Here is a 25,516-nt window from a genome sequence, read left to right on the forward strand (position 1 = left end):
ATGCCCATTATCTATCCTGTTGCCAAGTCACTTTATCCCTACCGGTGTGTACATTACATAGCTACCTCAATTACCTCGTACCCTTGTACGACTCGGTACGGGTACTCCCTATATGTATAGCCATGCTATTTCTAATTCACTGGGTTTTTATTCTTCGTGTCTCTCAATTTTGTATATTATTTTTCATCTCATCTTTAACTCTGCATTGTTGGAAAATAATCCATAAGTAAGCATTTCACTGTTAGTCTACGAAGCATGTGACAAATTACATTTGATGACAACAAACCATGAGTTTGTTTTGTCACATGCATCAGTTAAAATGCCAAAACAGGCAGACACATGACTACCTTTCCTCTCCAATTAATTCAAGTGTGCACTTATTTAAAAAGGGCAATCAGCAGTTGCAGTACCCATTGATTCTTGAAGAATACAACTTATAAATGCCTTGAGCTTAGTACAAATGTCATACCCCATCCAAACTCGTTTTACTCCAATGTTTGTAAACAAAGTAGTGTTAACATCAGACATGTTTATTTCCTTAAACCAATAGAGATAAATCAGATCACGTCCAAACTGTGTGATATAGTAGAGTTGTAGTTTCCTACTGGCCAATATTCTACATAGATTAGCGCAGTAATTAACCAACATGACCATAAACAATTTCACGCCTACTTGTCCAGTCTGTGTGGGGCACACAGAGGGAGAGAAGAGACAGAAGACACGTGAGCGAGAGGCATAGGGAGCAGTTGCTTTGAGAGGCATCTCTACCTGAAAATACATGATCTAAGTGATTGATAGTTGATACTGAGCAGTTGTAAAAGTATGCCTTATTTACTCAAGAACGATTAAAATACTGATTTTGTCAGACAGCAGCTATAGAGATGAGATAACTTGGAATTAAATAATAAAAAGTCAAATAAAACAAAATGTAATATACCCAACAACTGAAATATTAAAAAATATTTCTAAAGTAAATAGTAATGTAAATAAATTATGGTTAATAAGTGCAGTAATGGGCAGTCACTACCATCATGGGACTTTTGTTAAATGTTTTATTCTGTGTTGGTACATCATTCAATCCACATAATACAATTGTCCTTAAATGCAGTATGCGTTATGACAATCACGATTCTTTTTTAATAATAGAACCAAAACGAGCCCAAAAAGCACTAATCACCCAGCACTAGAGTTGCAAAGCGAAGGAAACTTTCCATGGGAAGATAAGCTAAATTCCCAAAATTCCTGGGCTTAAATTGTATTATTATTATTTTTTTAAAGTCAGCTTAGAACAGTGAACCTTTTTGAAGGATACACAAGGCAATTCTAGGTCTTGTGGCATATTTTGGTTAAACTATCCCCAAGTCAATGGAGTTGCAACCCTCTGCATGCACAGTGCATTCTTCCATCACATGTACAGCTGATTCTCAAGATCTTGCACACTAATGAGATGCTATTGAATATATTTTACATGACATACATTATTTTTTGTTAACTAGTAAATGGTAGCCTACAACAAAGCGTTTAAATCATTTCTAACTTAACAATTTCTGCTAGTTAGTTTTTGCTACCATGTGGGTTTTAGCTTGCTTGAGCCTGCTAACCGAGGAGTGTTAATTCACCTGTTTCCATAAACATTTATCTTACAAAAGGAGTTGTTTAATCTAAGTATTTATCTGTACTTGGAATTGTATTTGTTTTTTTAAAAGGAATTCCCCCCCCCCGAATCTTTACAGGAAAATGCCACAGGCCCTATCTGACGTTTGGAGACATTTCACTGCAGCTAATGTAGAAGGAAAAGCTGTGTACATTTGCCATATCGTATGTGAAGAATGCACCAAAGAAGCAGAATCATCTGGCCAAGTTCATAACATTTCCTTAGCAATCACAAGCAACCTCTGACAAAAGTCCCTCTACTACTATTCAAGATGAAAATTATGAATCAGACACCTTAACACAATTCCTCCTGGAGTCAGAAGTTTTTTTTACTCAATGGAGGAACGTAGTCAGAGAAATGCTGATTAATTTCTTGCTCGAGCTGTGTATGCAACTGGTGCTCACAGGCCATGTGTAATGGAAGAGATTTCTGAATGTTTTTCACCCAGCATACACCCCTCCAACCAGATATGCTGTATCTACTCAATTGCTGGATGCAGAGATCAGAGTTCAAGTGAAGGTCAAGCAAATCATAGAGAAAGCAGACTATTGCAATCTCTGATGGGTGGTCGAATGTTTGTGGGCAAGGAATAATTAACTACATCTCCACCCCTCAACCAGTATTCTACAATAGCATAGACACAAGGGACAACAGACACACCGGTCTCTACATTGCAGATGAGTTAAAGGCAGTCATCAATGACCTTGGACCACAGAAGGTATTTGCACTGGTGACAGACAATGCTGCAAACATGAAGGCTGCTTGGTCTAAAGTGGAGAGTCCTACCCTCACATCACACCCATTGGCTGTGCTGCTCATGCATTGAATCTGCTCCTCAAGGACATCATAGCACTGAAAACAATGGATACACACTACAATAGAGCCAAGGAAATGGTTAGGTATGTGAAGGGTCATCAAGTTATAGAAGCAATCTACCTCACCAAGCAAAGTGAGAAGAATAAGAGCACCACATTGAAGCTTCCTGGCAACATATGTTGGGGTTTTGTTGTCATGGTGTTTGACATGTTTGTCTCCTGGAGGGGAAGGAGTCTCTCCAAGAATATATCACAGTCTGCCGACATAGACAGCCCCTTCAAGAGGACCCTCCTGGGTAATGTATTTTGGGAGAGAGTGTTAAGCAGCCTGAAACCTAAAACAGTAGCCATTGCACGGATTGAGGGAGACAATGCCAGTCTGATGGTCAGACTCAGCCTTCAGATCTAAGGGAAGAAATCCATACTGCCCTGTCCACTTCACTGTTGCTCCAAGCAGAGGAAACTGTAGTTCTGAAATACATCAGAAAGCGTGAAGACTTCTGCCTAAAGCCCATATACACCACCGCATACGTTGGACCCCAAGTATGCTGGCAAGAGCATCCTGTCGGGGGCAGAGATCAACAAGGCCTATGGTGTCATCTCTATAGTGTCTCGCCACCTTGGCCTTGATGAGGGCAAGGTTATTTGCAGTCTGGTGAAGTAAACTTCCAAGCAAGGGCTTTGGCATGGAGATGCAATATGGCAGTCATGCCAACATATCTCATCAGTCCCTGGTGGAAAGGACTTTGTGGATATGAGGCTCTTTTCACTGTTGCCTCCATCATCCTCCAAATTCCACCAACATCAGCCATCTTAGATCGCAACTGGTCTTTGTTTGAGAACACACACACACACACCAAAGCATGCAACAGGCTGACCAATACAAGGGTTGAAAAAAAATTGGTGACCATCCAGGCAAATTTGAGGCTTTTTGAGCCTGACAACAAGCCATCCTCAACAAGGTTGGAAAGTGACAGTAAAGATGAGGCCTCAGAGTCTGATGTTCAAGAGGTGGACATGGAGGAGGTCCAGGGAGAAGACATGGAAGCATGAGAGGAAGACAACCAATGCTTTAGTTTCTAGACTATCATTTTACAGATGTAGGTTGAAAATGTTTTTTTGGGAGATGCGATGGATCATTGGGGATCATTAAATATTCCTTTTCTTTTGTTGTTCAGTGAAATCATCCCATGTGAAGAGTCAACTTTTTTCATTAAAGTTCAATTCATAATTCTCTCTATTGGAAGGATTTAACCATTTGCAATTATGTTTACTTATGATGAGGTAAATGGTTTATGTTTCTGTCTCCATATGATATGGTAAATATATCCAAGGCAACAAAAAAAACATTTAAATGGTACTGATATTAATTTGCATAGATATCCGTTAATTACCATATATTCCCGTTAATTCCCACAGAAAGTTTCCACCTCTGAATATTCCCCAAAATGTTCAACCCTACTCAGCACTAAAACAAAGTAAATGTAAACAAACACTGTACACCCTCATGACATTAAAGCTATATTGATATCATGGTTGGTCAATTCTTCCATCTATGAATTTGAGAGCGGTTACATTTCTCCAGCCCCATCCCTCAGCTTTTTACCAAAACAGTGGCAGGGATAACATTTTATGTTTTCAACTGCTGATTGCCACTAAATTAAAAATGCCAGTTTCAGACACAGATGAATTTAAGCCTAGCCTTAGACTAAAAGCATGTTCAATGGAGATGCTCTGTATGTGGTGCTCACCTTGGGGCTGTCCCCTCCTGAGGCCTCCTTGTCGTTCTCTGACTGGGAGTTGTCGTTTATGAGCTGTAGCTCTGCAGAGCTGACGATGCGACCCATCCTGTAGCCGGACAAGCCCGCTCCCCTGGGACTGGAGGGGCACGAGTTGGCAGCACTGTGGGGAAGAAGAAGACCAGACCGTTAGTCATCAAGTCAGCATGATGACAAACACAGTAGATATAAAATTATCTGACTAAGAATAATAACTTTTAGGCTACAAACTAAACTGCCTAATTGATCTACTGAAATCAAGCAATGGTTTACAATTAGCCAAGCTATTCTGAGGAATAGGGGCCCCACGAAAATAAATATCTTGGCTCAGCTTATCTGTACCCTTTCCTGCAGTAGCCTGCAGTCAGACTGGTACACACCACCTATGCAAATACTCACATTATCTAACTCATATTGAAAGGAGAACAAAACCATTTCATGAGGCATTGAGTTGAGAGTTAACACAGAAGAAAAAGCTTAAGGATTTGTCATTAGCTGAAGCAAACATGAACAATCTGGAGATAAACACTGATGATTGGCTAGAATCAAATGAAAACAATATTTTTCCCATTCTTCAATGTATCTGGAGCAGTTCCATCATTGGTGCAATGCGCCGTAGCTGATTGGCAGATGTGCTAGTAGGAATTCATGGGTGATTCGCACTAGAGGTCGACCGATTAATCGTAATGGCAAATTAATTAGGGCCGATTTCAAGTGTTCATAACAATCTTAACATAATCACTAGTTAAACTAGTAATATCATCAACCATGTGTAGTTAACTAGCCTGTCCTGCGTTGCATATAATCAATGCGGTGCCTGAAATTGTGTCACTTCTCTTGCGTTCAGTGTAAGCAGAGTCAGGGTATATGCAGCCGTTTGGGCCACCTGGCTCGTTGCAAACTGTGTGAAGACCATTTCTATCTAACATAGACCGTAATTAATTTGCCAGAATTGTACATAATTATGACATAACATTGAAGATTGTGCAATGTAAGAGTAATATTTAGACTTAAGGTTGCCACCCGTTCGATAAAATGCGGAACGGTTCTGTATTTCAGTGAAAGAATAAACGTTTTGTTTTCGAGATGATAGTTTCCGGATATGACCACATTAATGACCTAAGGCTCGTATTTCTGTGTGCTTATTATATTATAATTAAGTCTATGATTAGATATTTGATAGAGCAGTCTGAGCGGTGGTAGGCAGCAGCAGGCTCGTAAGTGAAATGGCTAGCTAGTTAGCACGCGCTAATAGCGTTTCAAACGTCACTCGCTCTGAGCCTTCTAGTAGTTCTTCCCCTTGCTCTGCATGGGTAACTCTGCTTCTAGGGTGGCTGTTGTCGTTGTGTTCCTGGTTCGAGCCCAGGTAGGTGCGAGGAGAGGGACGGAAGCTATACGGTTACACTGGCAATACTAAAGTGCCGAAAAAACATCCAATAGTCAAAGGTTAATGAAATATAAATGGTATAGAGGGAAATAGTCCTATAATTCCTACAACCTAAAACTTCTTACCTGGGAATATTGAAGACTCATGTTAAAAGGAACCACCAGCTTTCATATGTTCTCATGTTCTGAGCAAGGAACTTAAACTTTAGCTTTCTTACATGGTACAAATTGCACTTTTACTTTCTTCTCAAACACTTTGTTTTTGCATTATTTAAACCAAATTGAACATGTTTCATTATTTATTTGAGGCTAAATTGATTTTATTGATGTATTATATTAAGTTAAAATAAGTGTTTATTCAGTATTGTTGTAATTGTCATTATTACAACAACAAAAAATTGGCCGATTAATCGGTATCGGCTTTTTTGGTCCTCCAATAATCAGTATCATAATCAGTCGACATCTGGTACAGAACTCATCTAGCACTCTGACTTCTGACAGAAAGTCAATATAAGATATCTGATGGCTTCGTCACCTCATGTGCGCCGCACAACAGAGACTCGCCGATCAATATAGAATGCTGTGGACTCACCACATGGCTTTCTCCAATTGTGCTACTTCCAAACAAACACATGACTGGCTCAACTGTTCTGGGGAACTACGGTAAGCTACATCACGTAAAATAATGTGACCGGTGAAATGAAGAATGCGATATGCTTTATCTCGTAATGTATTGCACAAATTGACTGCAGGTATTAACATAAAAAGTAGCTATAAATATTCAAATTCACTGAAACGTCAAATAAATAGTTGACGGTTTTGAAAAATCCTCCCGTTGCTTCTTCCAAATACCCCGTTATACAGTATACCACCCAAGCCTACAGGGCTCTTGACTTGAACTAACCTTTGCTATGGAAAAAACAAATGCTATTTGTTGAATATTAGTAGTACAGTAATACTCCTGGCATTTTGTAAAGCTCAATTCCCCCCCTTTTCAAGGAATGTGCACATGATGGAAGTTAGAGGTAGCCTAAATATTCCTAATTTAAAAAAAAAAAAATTATATATATTTTTTCGAATCGGGAAAAAATGCACTTACTATGTGACTTAAACGGCTGTGACTTAAACTAGATAAACTGCCCAGAGTTTTAGTCTACTAATAATAACTAACAAAGGATGAAATTATTCAACTGTGACTGAGAATAAAAGGTATTAAAACTAAAACAGCTGTCAAAATTAACATTGCTAGAAGCCATGTATTTTTCAGACAACACGCACACAGCAGCTAAGTGAAGACTGCCACAGGCTGCACACAGATAGGCTTAACAAGTACACACAATAAAGCTGTGTTGGACAGATTGTGTAGGTTAGGAGGTGACCCAAGCTGCAACCTGAGCCTGGTTCACAGCTTCCCCTAGAGTTCAATAAACAAAGCATTAGCCACCAGGCCAGTATGATAATAAGTAATCTCAAGGTTAACTGAGGCCCAGGCCTACTGTTACTGTACCTGATGGTGCCGGTGGGTGAGGGCAGGGGGCTCATGAGGTGGGCGATGTTGTCTGGAATGTTTATGGTGAGTGGAGAGATGTGGACTGGTTTTACTGGAGACTCAGGCGCCTCACGCTTCTCCCTCTTTCCACTGGACAGGGCTGTGAATGTGATCTTGATGTTTGTGCTGGGAAACCTGAAAATGCACCTGCAGAGAAAAAGAGAAAAGGTTCAAATTCACCTACCACACAATGTAATGCAACCTTCCAGTCTATGTGGCCTCTGAGCAGCCACACACTACATGTTAATGTTGTTAAAAATGTATGTAAACTGTAAAAAGTATTTGGTATGTAATGTCTTTTTCGTTATACACTACATTATATGGACACCTGCTCATCGAACATCTTATTCCAAAATCATGGACATTAATATGGAGCTGGTTCCCCTTTTGCTGCTATAACAGCCTCCACTCTTCTGGAAAAGCTTTCCACTAGATGTTGGAACATTGTTGCGGGGACTTCTTCCATTCAGCCACAAGAGCATTTGTGAGGTTGGGCACGGGTGATTAGGTCTGGCTCGCAGTCGGCGTTCCAATTCATCCCAAAGGTGTTTGATGGGGTTGAGGTCAAGGTTCTGTGAAGGCCAGTCAAGTTCTTCCACATCGATCGACAAATAATTTCTATATGGACCTCGCATTGTTATGCTGAAACAGGAAAAGGGCCTTCCCCAAACTGTTGCCACAAAGATGGAAGCACAGAAGTCTAGAATGTCATTGTATGCTGTAACGTTAAGATCTCCAGTCACTGGAACTAAGGGGCCTAGCCTGAACCATGAAAAACAGCCCAAGACCATTATTCCTCCACCAAAGTTTAAAGTTGGCACTATGCATTGGGGCAGGTAGTGTTCTCCTGGCATCAACCAAACCCAGAATTGTCCATCGGACTGCCAGATGGTGAAGTGTGATTCATCACTCCAGAGAACGAGTTTCCACTGCTCCAAAGTACAATGGCAGCGAGCTTCACACCACTCCAGCTGACACTTGGCACTGCGCATGGTGATCTTAGGCTTGTGTAAGGCTGCTCAGTCATGGAAACACATTTTATGAAGCTCCTGACAAACGGTTCTTGTGCTGACGTTGCTTCCAGAGGCTCAGGCTAAATATAGGCTGTGGTAGCCGAATCAAACACACATTTTCATTGTGGGGTAACCAACAAGCAGTGTGAATGCCTAGAATGGAGATGTCCATATACAATCAGTGCAGGATCAGGCTCCATCACCTCATCCCAGAGAGAGATGGAGGCCCAGATTGTTATGCCAGCCCTGCTTTCTTTTGGTCCGGATGCCAGGTGCTGCAGCACTTGTTGTCAAGCCCCAACAGAGCTGGCATAGAGCACATTCAGAGAGGACAGTGTCCCTGACACCCAAGTCTCAAATTAGCATTGCTACTCAGAGGGTGAAAAACTGCTGGGAACCAGCCTGGTGAAGCCAGACACTTCAATTATGCATATGCACTCCAACACCCTTTCAGGACCAATGTAACACCCCTGTCAACAAAGAGCATGGGAAACTAAATTACTTGATGAAATAGGGGGGTGTTGATGACCTCATTACACAGACCACACGTAGCTAGTGTCTAGTGGGAAAACATGTTTTTTCAAAACTAGTTACCAGCAAACTCAGGGATGCAAACTTGTGAGGGCACTGAAACATGCAAAACATCCTTGCTAGGGAGAAATGCAGGTTAACAAGAAAATGATCTGTCTCAGTGTAAAATAAAGTGGTTAAAGTGAACCTAACTCCCAGCTTAAAAATGTAAAGAAAGAAATCCAATGTTATGTTGCCTAGACTTCACTGCAAATGACACTCAAGTTGAGAAAAAAAAAACAATACACTAATATTGCAGTTAGCCATGACAGCCTTTATAATAGAATGCTTGTGACCACACACACATATTGCACATGGGAAAAAAACATTTTAAAGTAGACATAGAATGAAACAGGCATTCTGTTTTTGCTCTATTATAGTAGTCACAATAGACATTGATCAAGTGCACAAGGCTACATGTGTGCAAAAATAAGTTCACCGAGTTAAATTATAATCCCCCTCACATGTGTTACTGTCAAGTTCAACACAACAAAAACAATATCTTTGGGCCGCACTGCACATTATTACATTGTACACGTTCTGCCTGTGGGACATCTGTTCTACAATGTGCCAGCAAAAGTGAGAAAGAGGGAAAGTGTGTGGTGTTCCTTTCACCTCTATAGTGGCATCCAGCTTAAACCAGGCCCAGCTCCACACCCTGAATGTACTTGTTTAACAAGCAACGCCTCATTTTCACCTAATTCTCTCATTCTGAAAATTAACTATTGTTTTCCCTCTACAGTATGTGGTTAACAGATAGTGGTTAGTTCTTTAGCTAGTTAACATTTCACATAGATTGCCAGGGTCCAGTAAGCAACTAACGCGTTATAACTTGAGGAACGGCAAGGAGTCATACACCAGTTAATACTATAGAGAATTGGTTAGGTTACTAATGTTAGCTCATTTGATATTGTAAAGTTAGCTGGCTACTTTATTAGCAAGCTAATTTTCACACCATAAACTCAATAATTTGATCAGATAAGTTGGCTAATGTCGCTCAACATTTCTCTGGATAGCTAACTGAGAATTCGATCCAGCTAGCAAGATACTTAACAATGCTAATACTTGTTCCACCACACTTTCTCTCTCAACACAAACTTTCCAAATGCCATTAGTTTTTCGGTTACAGCTCATGAAGTACAATTCATCACCTTCTCACCCCCGTCTCCATGGTCAGGCTTCTCATCTAACGTTAACTCTTCGTTATCGTTCAGGGGATGCACTGCTGTAACTGGCAAGCTGCCTTTCCAGAGCACTCGCTGATGCAAACACCAATTATCCCAGAGCTAGCCAGTTGAAGAGTTCCATCAGCCACTCCTGGGCTACAATAACCGATCCAGACCCGTTTTACTGCCGATGCGAAGCCCCACCGGGCCTTCATGACTGGAATTCCGACATTATCTGCCCGAGGGAGTTATTCAACTGGCCCCTCCATCGCGACGTAACCTGAACGCCTATCTGCTAAATGCAGCCCGCTAATCGTAAGTTGTCTTGAACATATCGGCTGCTATCTGAACAGGTCTATCGAACAATCTTCTTGGGCCCCTATAACTACAACTATATTGACAATTGGATTGGTCCCATCTAACACACGGAACCCACTAATCTACCAATGGAAATGCACGGGGTGTCTAAAAACTGACCATCTTCTGCTAGCTTGCTACCCATGGCTCGGCTAGCTGTCTGAATCACCGTGACCCCAACCAACCTCACTACTCACTGGACCCTTATGATCACTCGGCAAAGCATGCCTCTCATTAATGTCAATATGCCTTGTCCATTGCTGTTCTGGTTAGTGTTTATTGGCTTATTTCACTGTAGAGCCTCAAGCCCTGCTCATTATACCTTATCCAACTCTTCAGGTCCACCACCCACACATGCGATGACATCAACTGGTTTCAATTATGTTTCTAGAGACAATATCTCTTCCATCATCACGCAATGCCTAGGTTTTACCTCCACTGTATTCACATCCTACCATACCTTTGTCTGTACACTATACTTTGAATCCATTTTATCGCCCCCAGAAACCTGCTACTTTTACTCTCCGTTCCGGACGTCCTAGACGACCAATTCTCATGGCTTTTAGCCGTACCCGTATCCTACTCCTCCTCTGTCGATGTAGAGATGAATCAAGGCCATGCAGTGCCTAGCTCCACTCCTATTCCCCAGGCGCTCTCGTTTGATGACTGATGTAACAGTAAAAGCCTTGGTTTCATGCATGTTAGAAGCCTCCTGTTAGAGGAAATTATAATTTAGATGATCAATTATGTATACATTAATGATTAGAACCATTTATTCTAATACTATTATGTTATGATTTGAAAAGTGAGTTTTTAGTTGAGCTGTTAATGAAAATGTAAGCAGAAATGAATTAATTGTCTGTGTCTCCTGGGGAATTTAAGAAGGAGGGATAAGATAGTTTTTCAAACAGATAAGAATGTTTTGGTTGGATTCCATTAGTGGAGAGAAGTATATCCTTTAGACAGTTTCACTCCCCTCATAAACTACATTCCAACCTATCTCCAGGACCGAATACTACGCCATTGTAAGGCTGGGAGAGGGTGTGAAACTGATGACGTCATTTTATGTCTTCTTTCTTTAAAATGTAATGTTCTTTGTATTTTGGGTCAGTACTCTCTGGAATTAAACGCTCTTTACCTGGCTTTTAAGACTGGTCTCGATCTACTTCATGCATAATTAATGAACGTACAATTCATTAATGAATTAGAAATGAGTGCTAATTGATTTTGGCAATTAAAGCATAAAGGAATTTAGAATTCCTCTATCACTCCTCCCTAAGTTTGTTTTATTCACCGCTTTAGCACACTCTGCCAACCCAGATGTCTTAGCCGTGTCTGAATCCTGGCTTAGGAAGACCACCAATAACTCTGAAATCTCCATCCCTAACGACAACATTTTCAGACAAGATAGAACAGCCAAAGGGGGCGGTGTTGCAATCTACTGCAGAGATAGCCTGCAGAGTTCTGTCCTACTATCCAGGTCTGCACCCAAACAATTTGAACTTCTACTTTTAAACATCCACTTCTCTAAAAACAAGTCTCTCACCGTTGCCGCCTGCTATAGACCACCCTTTGCCCCCAACTGTGCTCTGGACACCATATGTGAACTGATTGCCCCCCCCATCTACCTTCAGAGCTTGTGCTGCTAGGTGACCTAAACTGTGACACCCCGGCCATCCTACAATCTAAGCTTGATGCCCTCAATCTCACACAAATTATAAATGAACCTACCAGGTACAACCCCAATGCCGTAAACACGGACACCCTCAGTCATCATCCTAACCAACTTGCCCTCTAAATACACCTCTGCTGTTTTCAACCAAGATCTCAGCGATCACTGTCTCATTGCCTGCATCCGTAATGGGTCCGTGGTCAAACGACCTCCACTCATCACTATCAAACGCTCCCTGAAACACTTCAGCGAGCAGGCCTTTCTAATCGACCTGGCCCAGGTATCCTGGAAGGATATTGACCTCATCCCGTCAGTAGAGGATGCCTGGTTATTTAAAAAAAATCCCTTCCTCACCATCTTAAATAAGCATGCCCCATTTAAGAAATTTAGAACCAGGAACAGATATAGCCGTTGGTTCTCTCCAGACCGGATTGCCCTTAACCAACACAAAAACATCCTGTGGCGTTCTGCATTAGCATCGAACAGCCCCCATGAAATGAAACTTTTTAGGGAAGTTAGGAACCAATATACACAGGCAGTTAAAAAAAGCCAAGGCTAGCTTTTTCAAGCAGAAATGTGCTTCCTGCAACAAACTCAAAAAGTTCTGGGACATTGCAAAGTCCATGGAGAATAAGAACACCTCCTCCCAGCTGCCCACTGCACTGAGGATAGGAAACTGTCACCACCAATAAATCCACTATTATTGAGAATTTCAACAAGCATTTTTCTATGGCTGGCCATGCTTTCCAACTGGCCACCCCTATCCTGGTCAACAGCACTGCACCCCCCCACAGCAACTCGCCCAAGCCTTCCCCCATTTCTCCTTCTCCCGAATCCAGTCAGCTGAGGTTCTGAAAGAGCTGCAAAATCTGGACCCCACATATCAGCCGGGCTAGACAATCTGGACCCGCTCTTTCTAAAATTATCTGCCGAAATTGTTGCAACCCCTATTACTAGCCTGTTCAACCTCTGTTGTGTCATCTGAGATTCACAAAGATTGGAAAGCAGCTGCGGTCATCGCCCTCTTCAAAAGGGGGGAGACACTCTTGACCCAAACTGCTACAGACCTATATTGATCCTAGCCTTCTTTCTAAGGTCTTCGAAGGCCAAGTCAACAAACAGATCACCGACCATTTCGAATCCCACTGTACCTTCTCCGCTATGCAATCTGGTTTCAGAGCTGGTCATGGGTGCACCTCAGCCACGCTCAAGGTTCTAAATTATATATTAACCGCCATCGATAAGAAACAATACTGTGCAGCCGTATTCATTGACCTGGCCAAGGATTTTGACTCTGTCAATCACCACATCCTCATTGGCAGACTCAACAGCCTTGGTTTCTCAAATTATTGCCTTGCCTGGTTCACCAACTACTTCTCCGACAGAGTTCAGTGTGTCAAATCGGAGGGCCTGTTGTCCGGGCCTCTGGCCATCTCTATGGGGGTGCCACAGGGTTCAATTCTTGGGCCGACTCTTTTCTCTGAAAATATCAATGATGTCGCCCTTGCTGCTGGTGAGTCTCTATTCCGACTACGCAGACGATACCATTCTGTATACTTCTGGCCCTTCTTTGGACACAACCCTCCAGACGAGCTTCAATGCAATTACAACTCTCCTTCCGTGGCCTCCAACTGCTCTTAAATACAAGTAAAACTAAATGCATGCTCTTCAACCGATCGCTGCCCGCACCTGTCCACCCGTACAGCATCACTACTCTGGACAGTTCTGACTTAGAATATGTGGACAACTACATAGGTGTCTGGTTAGACTAAACTCTCCTTCCAGACTCACATAAAACATCTCCAATCCAAAATGAAATCTAGAATCGGCGTTCTATTTCGCAACAAAGCATCCTTCACTCATGCTGCCAAACATACCCTCGTAAAACTGACCATCTTACCGATCCTCAACTTTGGCGATGTCATTTACAAAATAGCCTCCAACACCCTACTTCAACAAATTGGATGCAGTCTATCACAGTGGCATCCGTTTTGTCGACAAAGCCCCATATACTACCCACCATTGCGACCTGTACGCTCTCGTTGGCTGGCCCTCGCTTCATACTCGTCGCCAAACCCACTGGCTCCAGGTCATCTACAAGACCCTGCTAGGTAAAGTCCTGCCTTATCTCTGCTCGCTGGTCACCATAGCTGCACCCACCTGTAGCACGCGTTGCAGCAGGTATATCTCACTTGTCACCCCCAAAGCCAATTCCTCCTTTGGCCGCCTCTCTTTCCAGTTCTCTGCTGCCAATGACTGGAACGAACTACAAAAATCTCTGAAACTGGAAACACTTATCTCACTCACTAGCTTTATGCACCAGCTGTCAGAGCAGCTCACAGATCACTGCACATATCCCATGTATAAATAGCCCAAACAACTACCTCTTCCCCTACTGTATTTATTTATTTTGCACCCCCAGTATTTCTACTTTGCACACTCATCTGTCAAATCTACCATTCCAGTGTTTTAATTGCTATATTGTATTTGCTTCGCCACCATGGCCTATTTATTGCCTTTACCTCCCTTATCTCACCTCATTTGCTCACATTGTATATCGACTTATTTTTCTACTGTATTATTGACAGTATGTTTGTTTTATTCCATGTGTCCAACTGCTTTGCTTTATCTTGGCATCAACTTGCCTACCTGGTTAAATAAAGTTGAAAAAAGAAGATTAGCATTCCTGCAACATTGAGCTAATCGATTGAACCCAACTGGCCATTTTAATTTAGAGGATTCATATAATATTCAATAAATATAGCACCTAAGATTTGATTCGGATCAAACTTTTTCTAACAATGAGTTAGACATGAGGAATCCAAAGAAATGGTGTAAAGTCACCAAGTACCCCCCCCCCCCCCCACACACACACACACACCATGCAGATCCCACGCAACAACGAGTATACAGTATTCGTTCCCCATGTAGTAAGGGGCTGAGGTCGGTGTATTGTTTCTTCATCCTATGTAATGTATCCTCAGTGAATTTGGTGATGTTCAGAGTAGAGGCATGGACGATTAATTAGGGCCAATTTCAAGTGTTCATAACAATCGGTAATATGCCTTTTTGGACGCCGATTACATTGCAATCCACGAGGAGGCTGCGTGGCGGGGTAACCAGCTGTTACGAGAGCGCAGCATCGAAAGGACGTTGTGGCTGCAGGATATGTTGCTAGCTAGCATTAAACATCTTTTAAAAAAAATTTTTTTTTTAAATCAACCTTCACATAATCACTAGTTAAACTAGTAATATCATCAACCATGTGTAGTTAACTAGCTTGCTCTGCGTTGCATATAATCAATGCGATGCCTGTTAATTTATCATCGAATCACAGCCTACTTCAACTTCGCCAAACAAGTGATGATTTAACAAAAGTGCATTCGCGAAAAAAAAAACACAATCGTTGCAATAACATACCTAACCATCAATGCCTTTCTTAACATCAATACACAAGTATATATTTTTAAGCCTGCATAGTTAAAATAAATTCATGTTTAGCAGGCAATATTAACTAGGAAATTGTGTTACTTCTCTTACGTTCAGTGCAAGCGAGTCAGGGTATATGCAGCTGTTTGGGCCGGCTGGCTCGTTGCGAACTGTTGAATGTCCATTTATTCCTAACAAGGACAGTAATTACCTTGCCAGAATTGTTCATAATTATGACATAACATTGAAGGTTGTGCAATGTAACAGTAATATTTAGACTTAGGGTTGCCACCCGTTCGATAAAATACAGAACGGTTCCGTATTTCACTGAAAGAATAAACGTTCTGTTTTCGAAGTGATAGTTTCCGGATTTGACCACATTAATGACCTAAGGCTCGTATTGGTGTGTGTTTATTATAATTAAGTCTATGATTTGATATTTCATAGAGCATTCTGACTGAGCGGTGGTAGGCAGCAGCAAGCACTGCACGTAAGTATTCATTCAAACAGCAGCTCTTAGCAATGCTTGAAGCACAGCGCTGTTTATGAATTCAAGCCTATCAACTCCTGAGATTAGGCTGGCAATACTAAACTATCTTTAAGAACATCCAATAGTCAAAGGTATATGAAATACAAATGGTATAGGCAGTAGTAGTCCAATAATAACTACAACCTAAAACTTCTTAACTGGGAATATTGAAAACTCATGATAAAAGGAACCACCAGCTTTCATATGTTCTTGAATTTAAACGTTAGCTTTTTTACATCGCACATACTTTCTTCTCCAACACTGTTTTTACATTATTTAAAACAAATTGAATAAGTTTCATTATTTGTTTGAGACTAAATTGATTTGACGTATTATATTAAGTTAAAATAAAAGCGTTCATTGTTCATTCAGTATTGTTGTAATTGTCATTTATTACACACACGAAAATCGGCATCAGCTTTTTTTTGGTCCTCCAGTAATCGGTATCGGCGTTGAAAAATCATAATCGGTCGACCTCTAGTTCAGAGAAATTAGTTGTTTAAGTTGTTGGGTTTATGTGCCATCTTACATCCTGATATTACTTGGTTCTGACCACTGTTGGTGTTGTTCCTGCTATTGAGGGAGGGGGAAAATCACCTAATAGCAAGAACAGCACCATCAACATTGTGCTCAGCACAGCACACTCACATGGCAACCATCAGGGTGTCTTTGATACAGGAATGCTGAGCTCTGAGACATCACATTCCTCACAGAGTGCTGTGTGTGACCAAAGGCAACACACATTGCTTTTACAACGTTCGGTTTGTGTGTGTGTGTGTGTTGGGGGCTCACTGATCCTCTATCAGTCAGGCACAGACGCATACAAAACAACAAACAGAATTCCTTTTGCCACCAGACCCCCAATCTGTACTACCTGAGGTAAAGAATTCCACTAGACCACAAAACCCACCCCCCTACCAGACAATTAATGTTATTATATAGTCTACTATCTGCTTCAATGATTTCATACTTAAATGTTTTCAACAACAAAAGAAGCTTGGTTAAGATGATAAGCTTGCATGGAAATCCAAAGTCATTTTGCAAAGAGCTGAGTTTTCCCACAGCCTCAATGCTTTTTAACATTCAGGCTCCTTTGCCAATATCCCTCCTTGCTCAATGAGACCAAACATTTTGTAAAAGCAAATGCAGTTGCTATGTTATGCCAGGAGGTAGAACACAATGGACCCTCAAAAGATTAAAAAAATATCCAAGCTCAGGGCAGCAGAGAGAATAATTATTCTCTATTACTTTCCCTTTTTTACCCCCAAAATAATCATCCCTGCAGATTATCCTAAAAACACACAACATCCCAATGAGACAAAACAATGAGCATCAAACTAATATAACCACTTTACACAGATTCAGTTAGGATGTAAACAGTCATGGCAAGACTATGCCATGGAGTAATTATGTAGGCGTGTGAGAGCAACAACATGGAGGGCTGGGCAGCAGTGACTGCTTCATTCTGGCAATTTGTCATTCTGTTGGAATCTAGCGGACATAAAGAACCCCAGTCCAGAGCTCTCCAAGCCAAGACTGTCTGTCCACTTCCCTGATCATTCTTTGCCTTAGGTAGGGTGGGCTACTATAGTCATTATACACATACAGCCCAATTCCAAAATAAGGACATCACAAGGTTTTCTTGAAGCTGTAGATGTGAGCGTATAAAACACACCCCTGATTTAAAGCTCTTTAAATCACATCAACCTGATCGATAAGGGAATTTGAGCCCACTGTGCTTCTTAGTTAGGAATCAACATCTCTTCAGTCTAAAATGCTGTGATACAGTGTATGAATGGGTAAGAAGACTGGGTGGTCAGTTAAAGGGGCAATGAGCAGTTGCTACATCCCTTTTTGAACGTATAAATGAATTATATGTACCCCACTGATTCTTTAATAATATAACTTGTCTCATGTCGTACTCCATCACAACCCAAAATATAAACATGTTTTACTCATGTTTGTCAAAGTAAATGCAAGCAAACACTATATAGGGTGTTCACTCTGGCTTTTTACACCAATTTTAGAGCACGCTCATTGTAGTGTACCAGAGTGCAGAATAACTGAAGAATTTACAAACAGTGCAACATCAGTTGAATATGACCTGTCAGTAAACGTTGGCAATAAAAATATTAAAATTGTTGACAGCAGCGGTTACAGTCACCAACGCTCTAAATCTGCTAGGGCGCTAGAAATGGTCAGAGTGATGTGTTCTCTCATTTGTATCTGGAAGTAGCTAGCAAGTTAGCCAACTTTAGCCAGTTAGTTTGGGTGATTGACTGATGTGAGGTCAGAACGCTTGGATCAGCCCTACTCCTCGGGCAGAGCGTCCAGTGTGCGCTGACAACACTCTGAATTTGTGCGCACTCTGGCAATCCAGGGTGAATATACGAACACACCCATACCCTCAAAACATGTTTAAAACTATAATTTTGGATTGTCAGTCCTTGCATCCATAGCTCTATATATGAATTTGAGAGTGTTTAGATTTCTCCAGCCCCATCCCGTAGCTTTTTACCGAAACAGGGTTGCGGAGGCCGCTTTGTTATTGTTTCTACTGCTGACTGCTGCTTTAAGAATGCAGCTTTGTGTTTGTATGCAACTGACCAATGAATGAATGAGCCCCAGCAGCCCACTAAATTTTGTTGCGAATTATGCATCAAACATTCAAAAGTGGATTATGGCACAATAATGACTTTTCCTAATTAAATACAGGGTTGTCTTCAGATTTAATGGTTGAGTTGGATTGGAGTGTATTTTACAAGTTTCTTGCAAGTTTCTTCAGAATAAAATGGGGCAAATCTGACAAAACAATCTATGCATACCGGGAATTTGGCATAGAAATAGAATCTCATTTTAGTATTATGGAATTCAAATCGGTCTAAGAGAATAGAGTAATGTTACCGTGATGGCAAGAGGAAAACAGTGAATATTTTGAGGAGACCATTTGTTATGTATTGTAACGTTAGCCTTTGTGACCTGCCATTATAATTTTGTGAATGGAGCAAACTAAACCAAAACATATATCTTCCGAGTTGTGCAAAGCTGACCCGTAATGGCCCGGATCAGAAATGTTCAATTGAGTGATGGCCTAGTGATGCACATCACACATGTTATAAAGATACAGGCCTACAAGCAACGTAGCCATCCACAAACCATCGATCATATCTACCTGACTAACAAAACACTTGCACAGAACTATATGACATTGTTTACCTGTATGACCAAGTACACCGCTAGTTAGTTACAATAATAACCCAAATCAACTGAAAGCTGGCCGACAGACAATGTGCTGTAGAATCAAGTTCGAATATCGCTAGTTACATTTGTCTGTCTTAATTCAGAAGATATTTTATAACAATGGGAGGGCAGTTCATAACATGTAGCTACTAGTATCTGACAAACACTATCTAGCTGACGTTAATTAACTAGCAAAGATGAACCTACATGGCAAACACCACCCCTTAGTCTTGCTGCAACAGCACGTGCTTTGTGGTAATTCAAAACAAAGATAACTAGCTAGTTATTCTAAACACAGATACATGTTGAACTTACATTCGTGGTAGTTGTAGAGGAGGGGCACCCCGTCTGAGGAACACTCCATCCACGAACACCCCATTTTTGCCGAGGCATCGCAAGTAGAAGTCTCCACCACCAGTGCTATCGTCACTAACAGTGAATATTTCGAGATGTCTTCGAGAAATAAAACTGGAATGACCCATGCTCACATCCACCGAGCCCTGAGACGAGTTCCTACCGATAGTCACCGAGCGCTTTTTCATCAAGTATTCGAATTCACGGCCCTCAAGCCGGGCAACCGGCCCAGACGACCCGCTTAACACCGCCATTTTACAAGATAAAGGGTATATTTGACAAATGCTTATTAAAAAAACAACGGTATGGAGATGCCCGTGTAGGTATTTCAAATGCCGTCGCAAATTGTCGAATCAAAAAAAGGGGGGCATCAAATTTAACACAAAAATTTAAGGGAACGTGCCAGACCAGGGACAGCGGCTCCAACCCAGCGCCGCGACACAGAGAGAAAGGGTAGGAGAAGGCTCCAACCAAACAACACAACATGTGGATATACCACGATTGACAATCCAATAACCCAATAAAGAATTAACAGGCACTTGACGCTACAAAGAGAAGACCAATCAGACACAAGAAACCGCTGATCATTGACTCAAGGTTGGTTGAACTGTAGCGTACGCGCGTTGTATTGTCAATAATTACCACATATAGTCAAAATTGTCTATATGTTAAAAATTCATGAAAACTAAAATGTAATTTTTGGTCTTAATTTAATGTTACGGTTAGGCATACGGTTAACAATGTGGTTAGGTTTAAAATCACATTTAAAAAAAGATAAATTGTAGAAACGGGCGGGGCTTATGACTTTGTGGCTGTGGTATGTAGTGACGACTTGTATTATGCGTGGCGAGATGTAAAGTCCCCGCACTATCGTTTTTAAAAGAAAATTAAAACGATGCCATTGCCAAGATGACAACGATTCCATGCTTTTTGAGTGTTCTTTTTGTTACCATATAATTGGATTATTCGTAAAACAACATTTATGTTGATGATGACGTTGTGATTTTGCACTGCATGTTTACATATTCAAAGCAACATGTCCCATATAACCGAAAGTATGAACAAGCTTGACATTTTGGATGAACAAATTGCCAATCGGAAGAATGGCTGGTATAGGACGAGAATAAACACTGAGACAATTTCCACAATAGTCACTATCCAACGCCTATACATTATGATCCACCACCAGGATTACTACGGATTCCATGCCTGGTATTGGATAGGACACCGTTTGCAGCAGTTTGCCCATTTGTGTTATGGTACCCAGAATGCCCTGAGACCCCTCTCGTAAATTATAGAGGTCAAAGCAGTCTGAAAGCTTTAACATCATTTTAGAAACATTCATTACGAAAATACAGTATATAATTTCGACCCAAACACCAGGTAAGAATACTGGACCGAATGCTCGTTTATTTTACAACGTCTTTTGGGACTCGCTGTGGCCTTGCAGCATGAAAACATGTGCGTTTCATGATGACGTCACCAATTGGAATCAATGCCCCGCCCAATCCAGGGTTGTTTGTAAACAGAGGATGGTGGTGGAGGGGAGGGTGAAGACATCAACACCTCTTTGCAAGAAGACCATGATCACACCTCTAGTGACAAGTACTGATAGTGGTTTGGATTGCATATCTATCAGTATGGCTTTGGATTGCATATCTACCTTGTCAGACGGGACGGTAATTTATTCAGAGGAGCAGGATGAGGCGAGTTTGATAAGGACTCAACCCTCTCCTGTGCAAGGGACCGAAGACAGCCTTTTAACAAAGTGACTTTTTAACATGTTTTTCATGTCTTAAAAATGTTTTACCTTTGTTAGATCATTAGTACACATTTTAAATGGCTTTTACAGATTTGATGTCTACAAGGAAAGTACTGTTATTCATGGTTGTTTTTATTGATTTTAACAACATGTACTTTTTAACTAATTTAAATGTAACTTTCAAATGCTGTGTTTTATGCTTTATTGCCGTTTTTATGTGTATGAAATTATGTTCAAAAAAATATGAGCTGTTTTTAAAGGAAATGTGTTAATACAACTTTTCCAAAAGAAAAAAAAATCTAACTTGTCCTTCACCAGTCCAAATAAGAGACAAATATATTTTTCATGAAGAATCAGATTACATCAGAAATAATGTTTGATTTTTCAGACAACCCTACACACAATTTCTTGGCTCTTTGTACAAATTAATGGAGGGGGATAATAATTTGTTTATATATTTAAAACAAAAACACTCCTGCACACTCTAAAACATTTAAAACTAGATAGAAAGTATGTAGGAATTGTAATGGATTTATTTCTTTTCAAATAGGCCTAAGTGCCTTTCTTTCTGGCCCCCGAATTTCTTTTGACAAACCAATTGGGCCAAAAATAAATATGTGCGACCCTCCGTTGAATTTTGACCTCCAATTGTGGCCCTGGAGCCTAAATTATTGCCCACCCCTGCTTTATACTGAATTATACCTTGTGTAACATATATCTTTCTTAACGGGCATTTTACATGATCGCCTTGGAACACCATTCCTGGGGTCTATCGGAGTATACTATAGTGGCTTTCCTCATCTCTCCTCTCCTTAATTGTTCAAAACAGTGTCGATTTTAGCATGTAAATCTTGGTGGGGCAAACTCCCAAATTTGTTATTAGATACAGGCCAGCAAAGCCACTACACAACACTAAACAATACATTAATTGCATTATAACGGTGACAAACGGTTCCCACAAACTGTTTTCTTTTCAGCACCATGGAGTGAATCCATACCACTGCTACACCTGGCCTTCAGCAGAGACTTGTCTGGCAGCAAAACAGTTAATTCAACCTCATTTACTGCCTTTTTTAAAGACATAGCTGATATGGCTGACTTCCTTAAACAAATGTGGTTTCTACTGACAATTGAGATGTACAAACATAAAGGGACGACGAGTTGATAAAGGGCCATCCTTAATTCCGATTAAGACATAAATGAGCGAGCTAGGGCGGACGTAGTCAATATAACTATTTGTTCAGTACTTTTGAAATGTACATGGTAGCCTAGTGGTTAGAGTGTTGGACTAGTCTTAACTGTTGGACTAGTCTTAACTGACTTGCCTAGTTAAATAAAGGTACAATTTAAAAAACAGGAAGGTGGCGCTGTGGTTCTTGTGGGAAAATGTTGTCATCAAAGTCTGGCATTGTAGTGTTGGACTGTTTATTCTTAGTGTTTTCTTAGCACTGTGCCAGGTGCTTGTAAGGGCACAGATGACATACCGGTAATATTCCAGTTGAAGTCATTTAATGACACTGATTCACATAGAGCAGGAATGGCACAGCACAGTGTATGGCTTGACAATTGTGTTAACCAAGAGTGTGTGTGGTTATTTCTGAAAGACACACAATGGCATTGGCTAAAACAAAGAATGCTAACTATAGGCAATCAGAGGAGATGGCTGGAACTTATCACTTGGCTTGTGTACTTTCTCTAGTTACTTCCTTCTCCTCTGTTAGAGATTGCCCAGCAAACTCTGCTCCACATTACCGGTGGGCGGAGCTACAGTTCTCCTATGTCCTACTAATATTTACTCTTAATAGTCTTTCGTACAGGAATTCTCTGGATTTATGGTGCTTTCAAGACAACTGGGAACACTGAAAAGAAAACGAAGTCGAATCATGATGTCGGTGATCTTCAGGTCGGAGCTCTAGAAAGAGGCCAGAGTTCCTGACTTGGAATTTTGTGTTGGATGGCCGTTCAAAACGTATTTTCCCAGTCGGAGCCTGTTTTTATCCAGAGTTACCAGTTGTCTTGAACTCACTGAAGTCTGAGATTACCCAGTTCTGAATTTCCAATTTTGAACGCGACAGGATTGACAACATTGCCAATGTATTCAAATTTATCTGGCCCATGATGTTCAATGTTTATAATTTTAAGCTTGGAAAAGATACCTTTAAACCCAGACTTGGACCACTCACCCACTCCACTGAATAGCAGGCTATTGATTGCTTTGCAGTGCTTGCAGTTAGCCACTGATTCCTTCCAAACCACACTTTTTTGTTGTGTAATGTTTATGTCCAATGGCCGCTGAGCACCAATATATTTTATATATACTTTCTCTTCATATAACAAGGATTGAAAAGGATCTGCTGGTAGATTGTCAACGTGATTCATGATGAGGACTGCTTGTATAGCTTGCTAGCTAAGATTTTGAAAGTGTGATGTTGACATGATATCAGGAATCAAGGTAAGACCCAAGTGCAGACCGTGTGAAGTAACAATGTTTATTGTAACACCAGGGGTAGGCAATGACAGGTCAAGGCAGGCAGACTCAGGGTCAGGCAGAGGTCAATAATCCGGAGGTGGGACAAGGGTACAGGACGGCAGGCAGGCTCAGGGACGGGCAGAGTGGTCAGGCTGGCGAGTACAAGGTCAGGACAAGCAAGGGTCAAAAACCAGGAGGACGATCAAAAGCAAGGCAGTGAAAAAGACAGAAACTGACAGAACAAACACTGTTAAGCTTGACAAACTGGCAACAGACAGACCTGGTCCAAAAACAACCCCTAGCCCCATACCTTAGGCACATAATTTGTTCTTAACTGACTTGCCTAGTTAAATAAAGGTTAAATAAAATTTTAAAAAGTCAATGCCTTATTTCCATTGAGGTCCCTAAAGTGCATGGTGCAAAAACATTACAACCAGTAGATACAGACATAGAAACATTCTTGCATACAATAGGTAGACATAAATACATAGGTACAGACATTAAGATCGTTCTATTGTTCAATCATCAGCTAGCTTTTGAGGTTCTTTTTTTTTACCCCCTAATTTCATAGTATCCAATTGTCTTGTCTCATCGCTACAACTCCCGTACGGGCTTGGGAGAGACGAAGGTCAAGAGTGCCTAAGGTATGTGCCTAAGGTATGGGGCTAGGGGTTGTTTTTGGACCAGGCCTAAGCCTTATTCCTCACCTTTAGCAGAGATAAAGAGGCAAATTATCTTTGCCTTTAGAGCATTGATATTGAAGAACCACAAAGCAAATCCCCTGGGTGGGTCTCTGCCATATTGCTTCCACTTATCCTATATTCTGAATCAGTGACGACCCGTCACTCATTGCAGGTCACCTGTTTTGAGCCCCACCTGTTTAGCTAAAAATATATATTTTTAAATTAAAACAATTTTTTAAATGTAGTTAATAAAGCCACATTCAAACATTGTCTCTTTTTTGCTTTCTTGAGTAAGGCAGCTCCAAAAAGCAGGTGTTTCAACCTAGCTCAGTGCTTCTGTGGTGGTGGAACAGTCCGCGGAAAATACATGGCGTAGGGGTTGGTAATGTTCTCTAGTTGCGCCGTGATTGGCTCAGTCTTCTGTCACTCATGGGGACACTACGTAACCACAAAATCCACGGGGAGAGCTTGAAAATTCAAGCCCCTTGTGTGCTGCCATAGAGTTACATAATAAGTGCCCATCCAAGAAGGCTCAAGGTCATTGGCCACAGATGACCTTGAGCCGCACTGCTTCTTAACACAGCACGCATCCAACCCGGAAGTCAGCCGCACCAATGTGTCAGAGGAAACGCCGTGCACCTAGCGACCTGGTCAGCGTGCACTGCACCCGGCCTGCCACAGGAGTCGCTAGTGCACAATGAGACAAGGATATCCCTACCGGTCAAACCCTCCCTAACCCAGACAACGCTAGGCCAATTGTGCATCGCCCCACGGACCTCCCGATCGCAGCCGGCTGCGACAGAGCCTGGGCTCAAACCCAGAGTCTCTAGTGGCACTGCTAACACTGCGATGCAGACCACTGCGCCACCCAGGAGGCCTGAGGTTCTTTTTAAATTAAGTTATGGTCAGTATGGCTTTAAGTTGTTGTGGTAGTTTGTTCCACTCCACAGCTCCATATATAGAAAGGTATTCTTATGTATAGACGCTTTCGTTTTAAACAATCAATATCAGAGGCTCTGGGTTAAGAACAATTCTTACATGGTTGTTTTGGCTGGTCTGTAGCTTATTCTTTAGATGTTTCTGGATGCT

At 41.3% G+C, this 25,516-nt stretch overlaps 1 protein-coding gene across 2 annotated transcripts in view; it reads right to left on the bottom strand.

Moving 5' to 3' along the window:
• LOC115104315 (forkhead box protein K2-like) overlaps positions 1 to 19,971 on the bottom strand; it is a 34,389-nt gene extending 14,418 nt beyond the window's left edge. For both annotated transcript variants that reach the window (XM_029625716.2, XM_029625715.2), the window contains exons 1-3: positions 19,474 to 19,971; positions 7,141 to 7,329; positions 4,221 to 4,371 (exon numbers count right to left, since the gene is read on the bottom strand). In XM_029625716.2, the coding sequence (XP_029481576.1) occupies positions 4,221 to 4,371; positions 7,141 to 7,329; positions 19,474 to 19,766 (633 nt within the window). In that variant the 5' untranslated portion in view covers positions 19,767 to 19,971. The remainder of the gene's footprint in view (positions 1 to 4,220; positions 4,372 to 7,140; positions 7,330 to 19,473) is intronic.
• Between the last annotated feature and the right edge of the window lie 5,545 nt (positions 19,972 to 25,516).

Source organism: Oncorhynchus nerka, linkage group LG21 (genome assembly GCF_034236695.1).
Source record: "Oncorhynchus nerka isolate Pitt River linkage group LG21, Oner_Uvic_2.0, whole genome shotgun sequence".
Lineage (NCBI taxonomy): Eukaryota > Metazoa > Chordata > Actinopteri > Salmoniformes > Salmonidae > Oncorhynchus > Oncorhynchus nerka.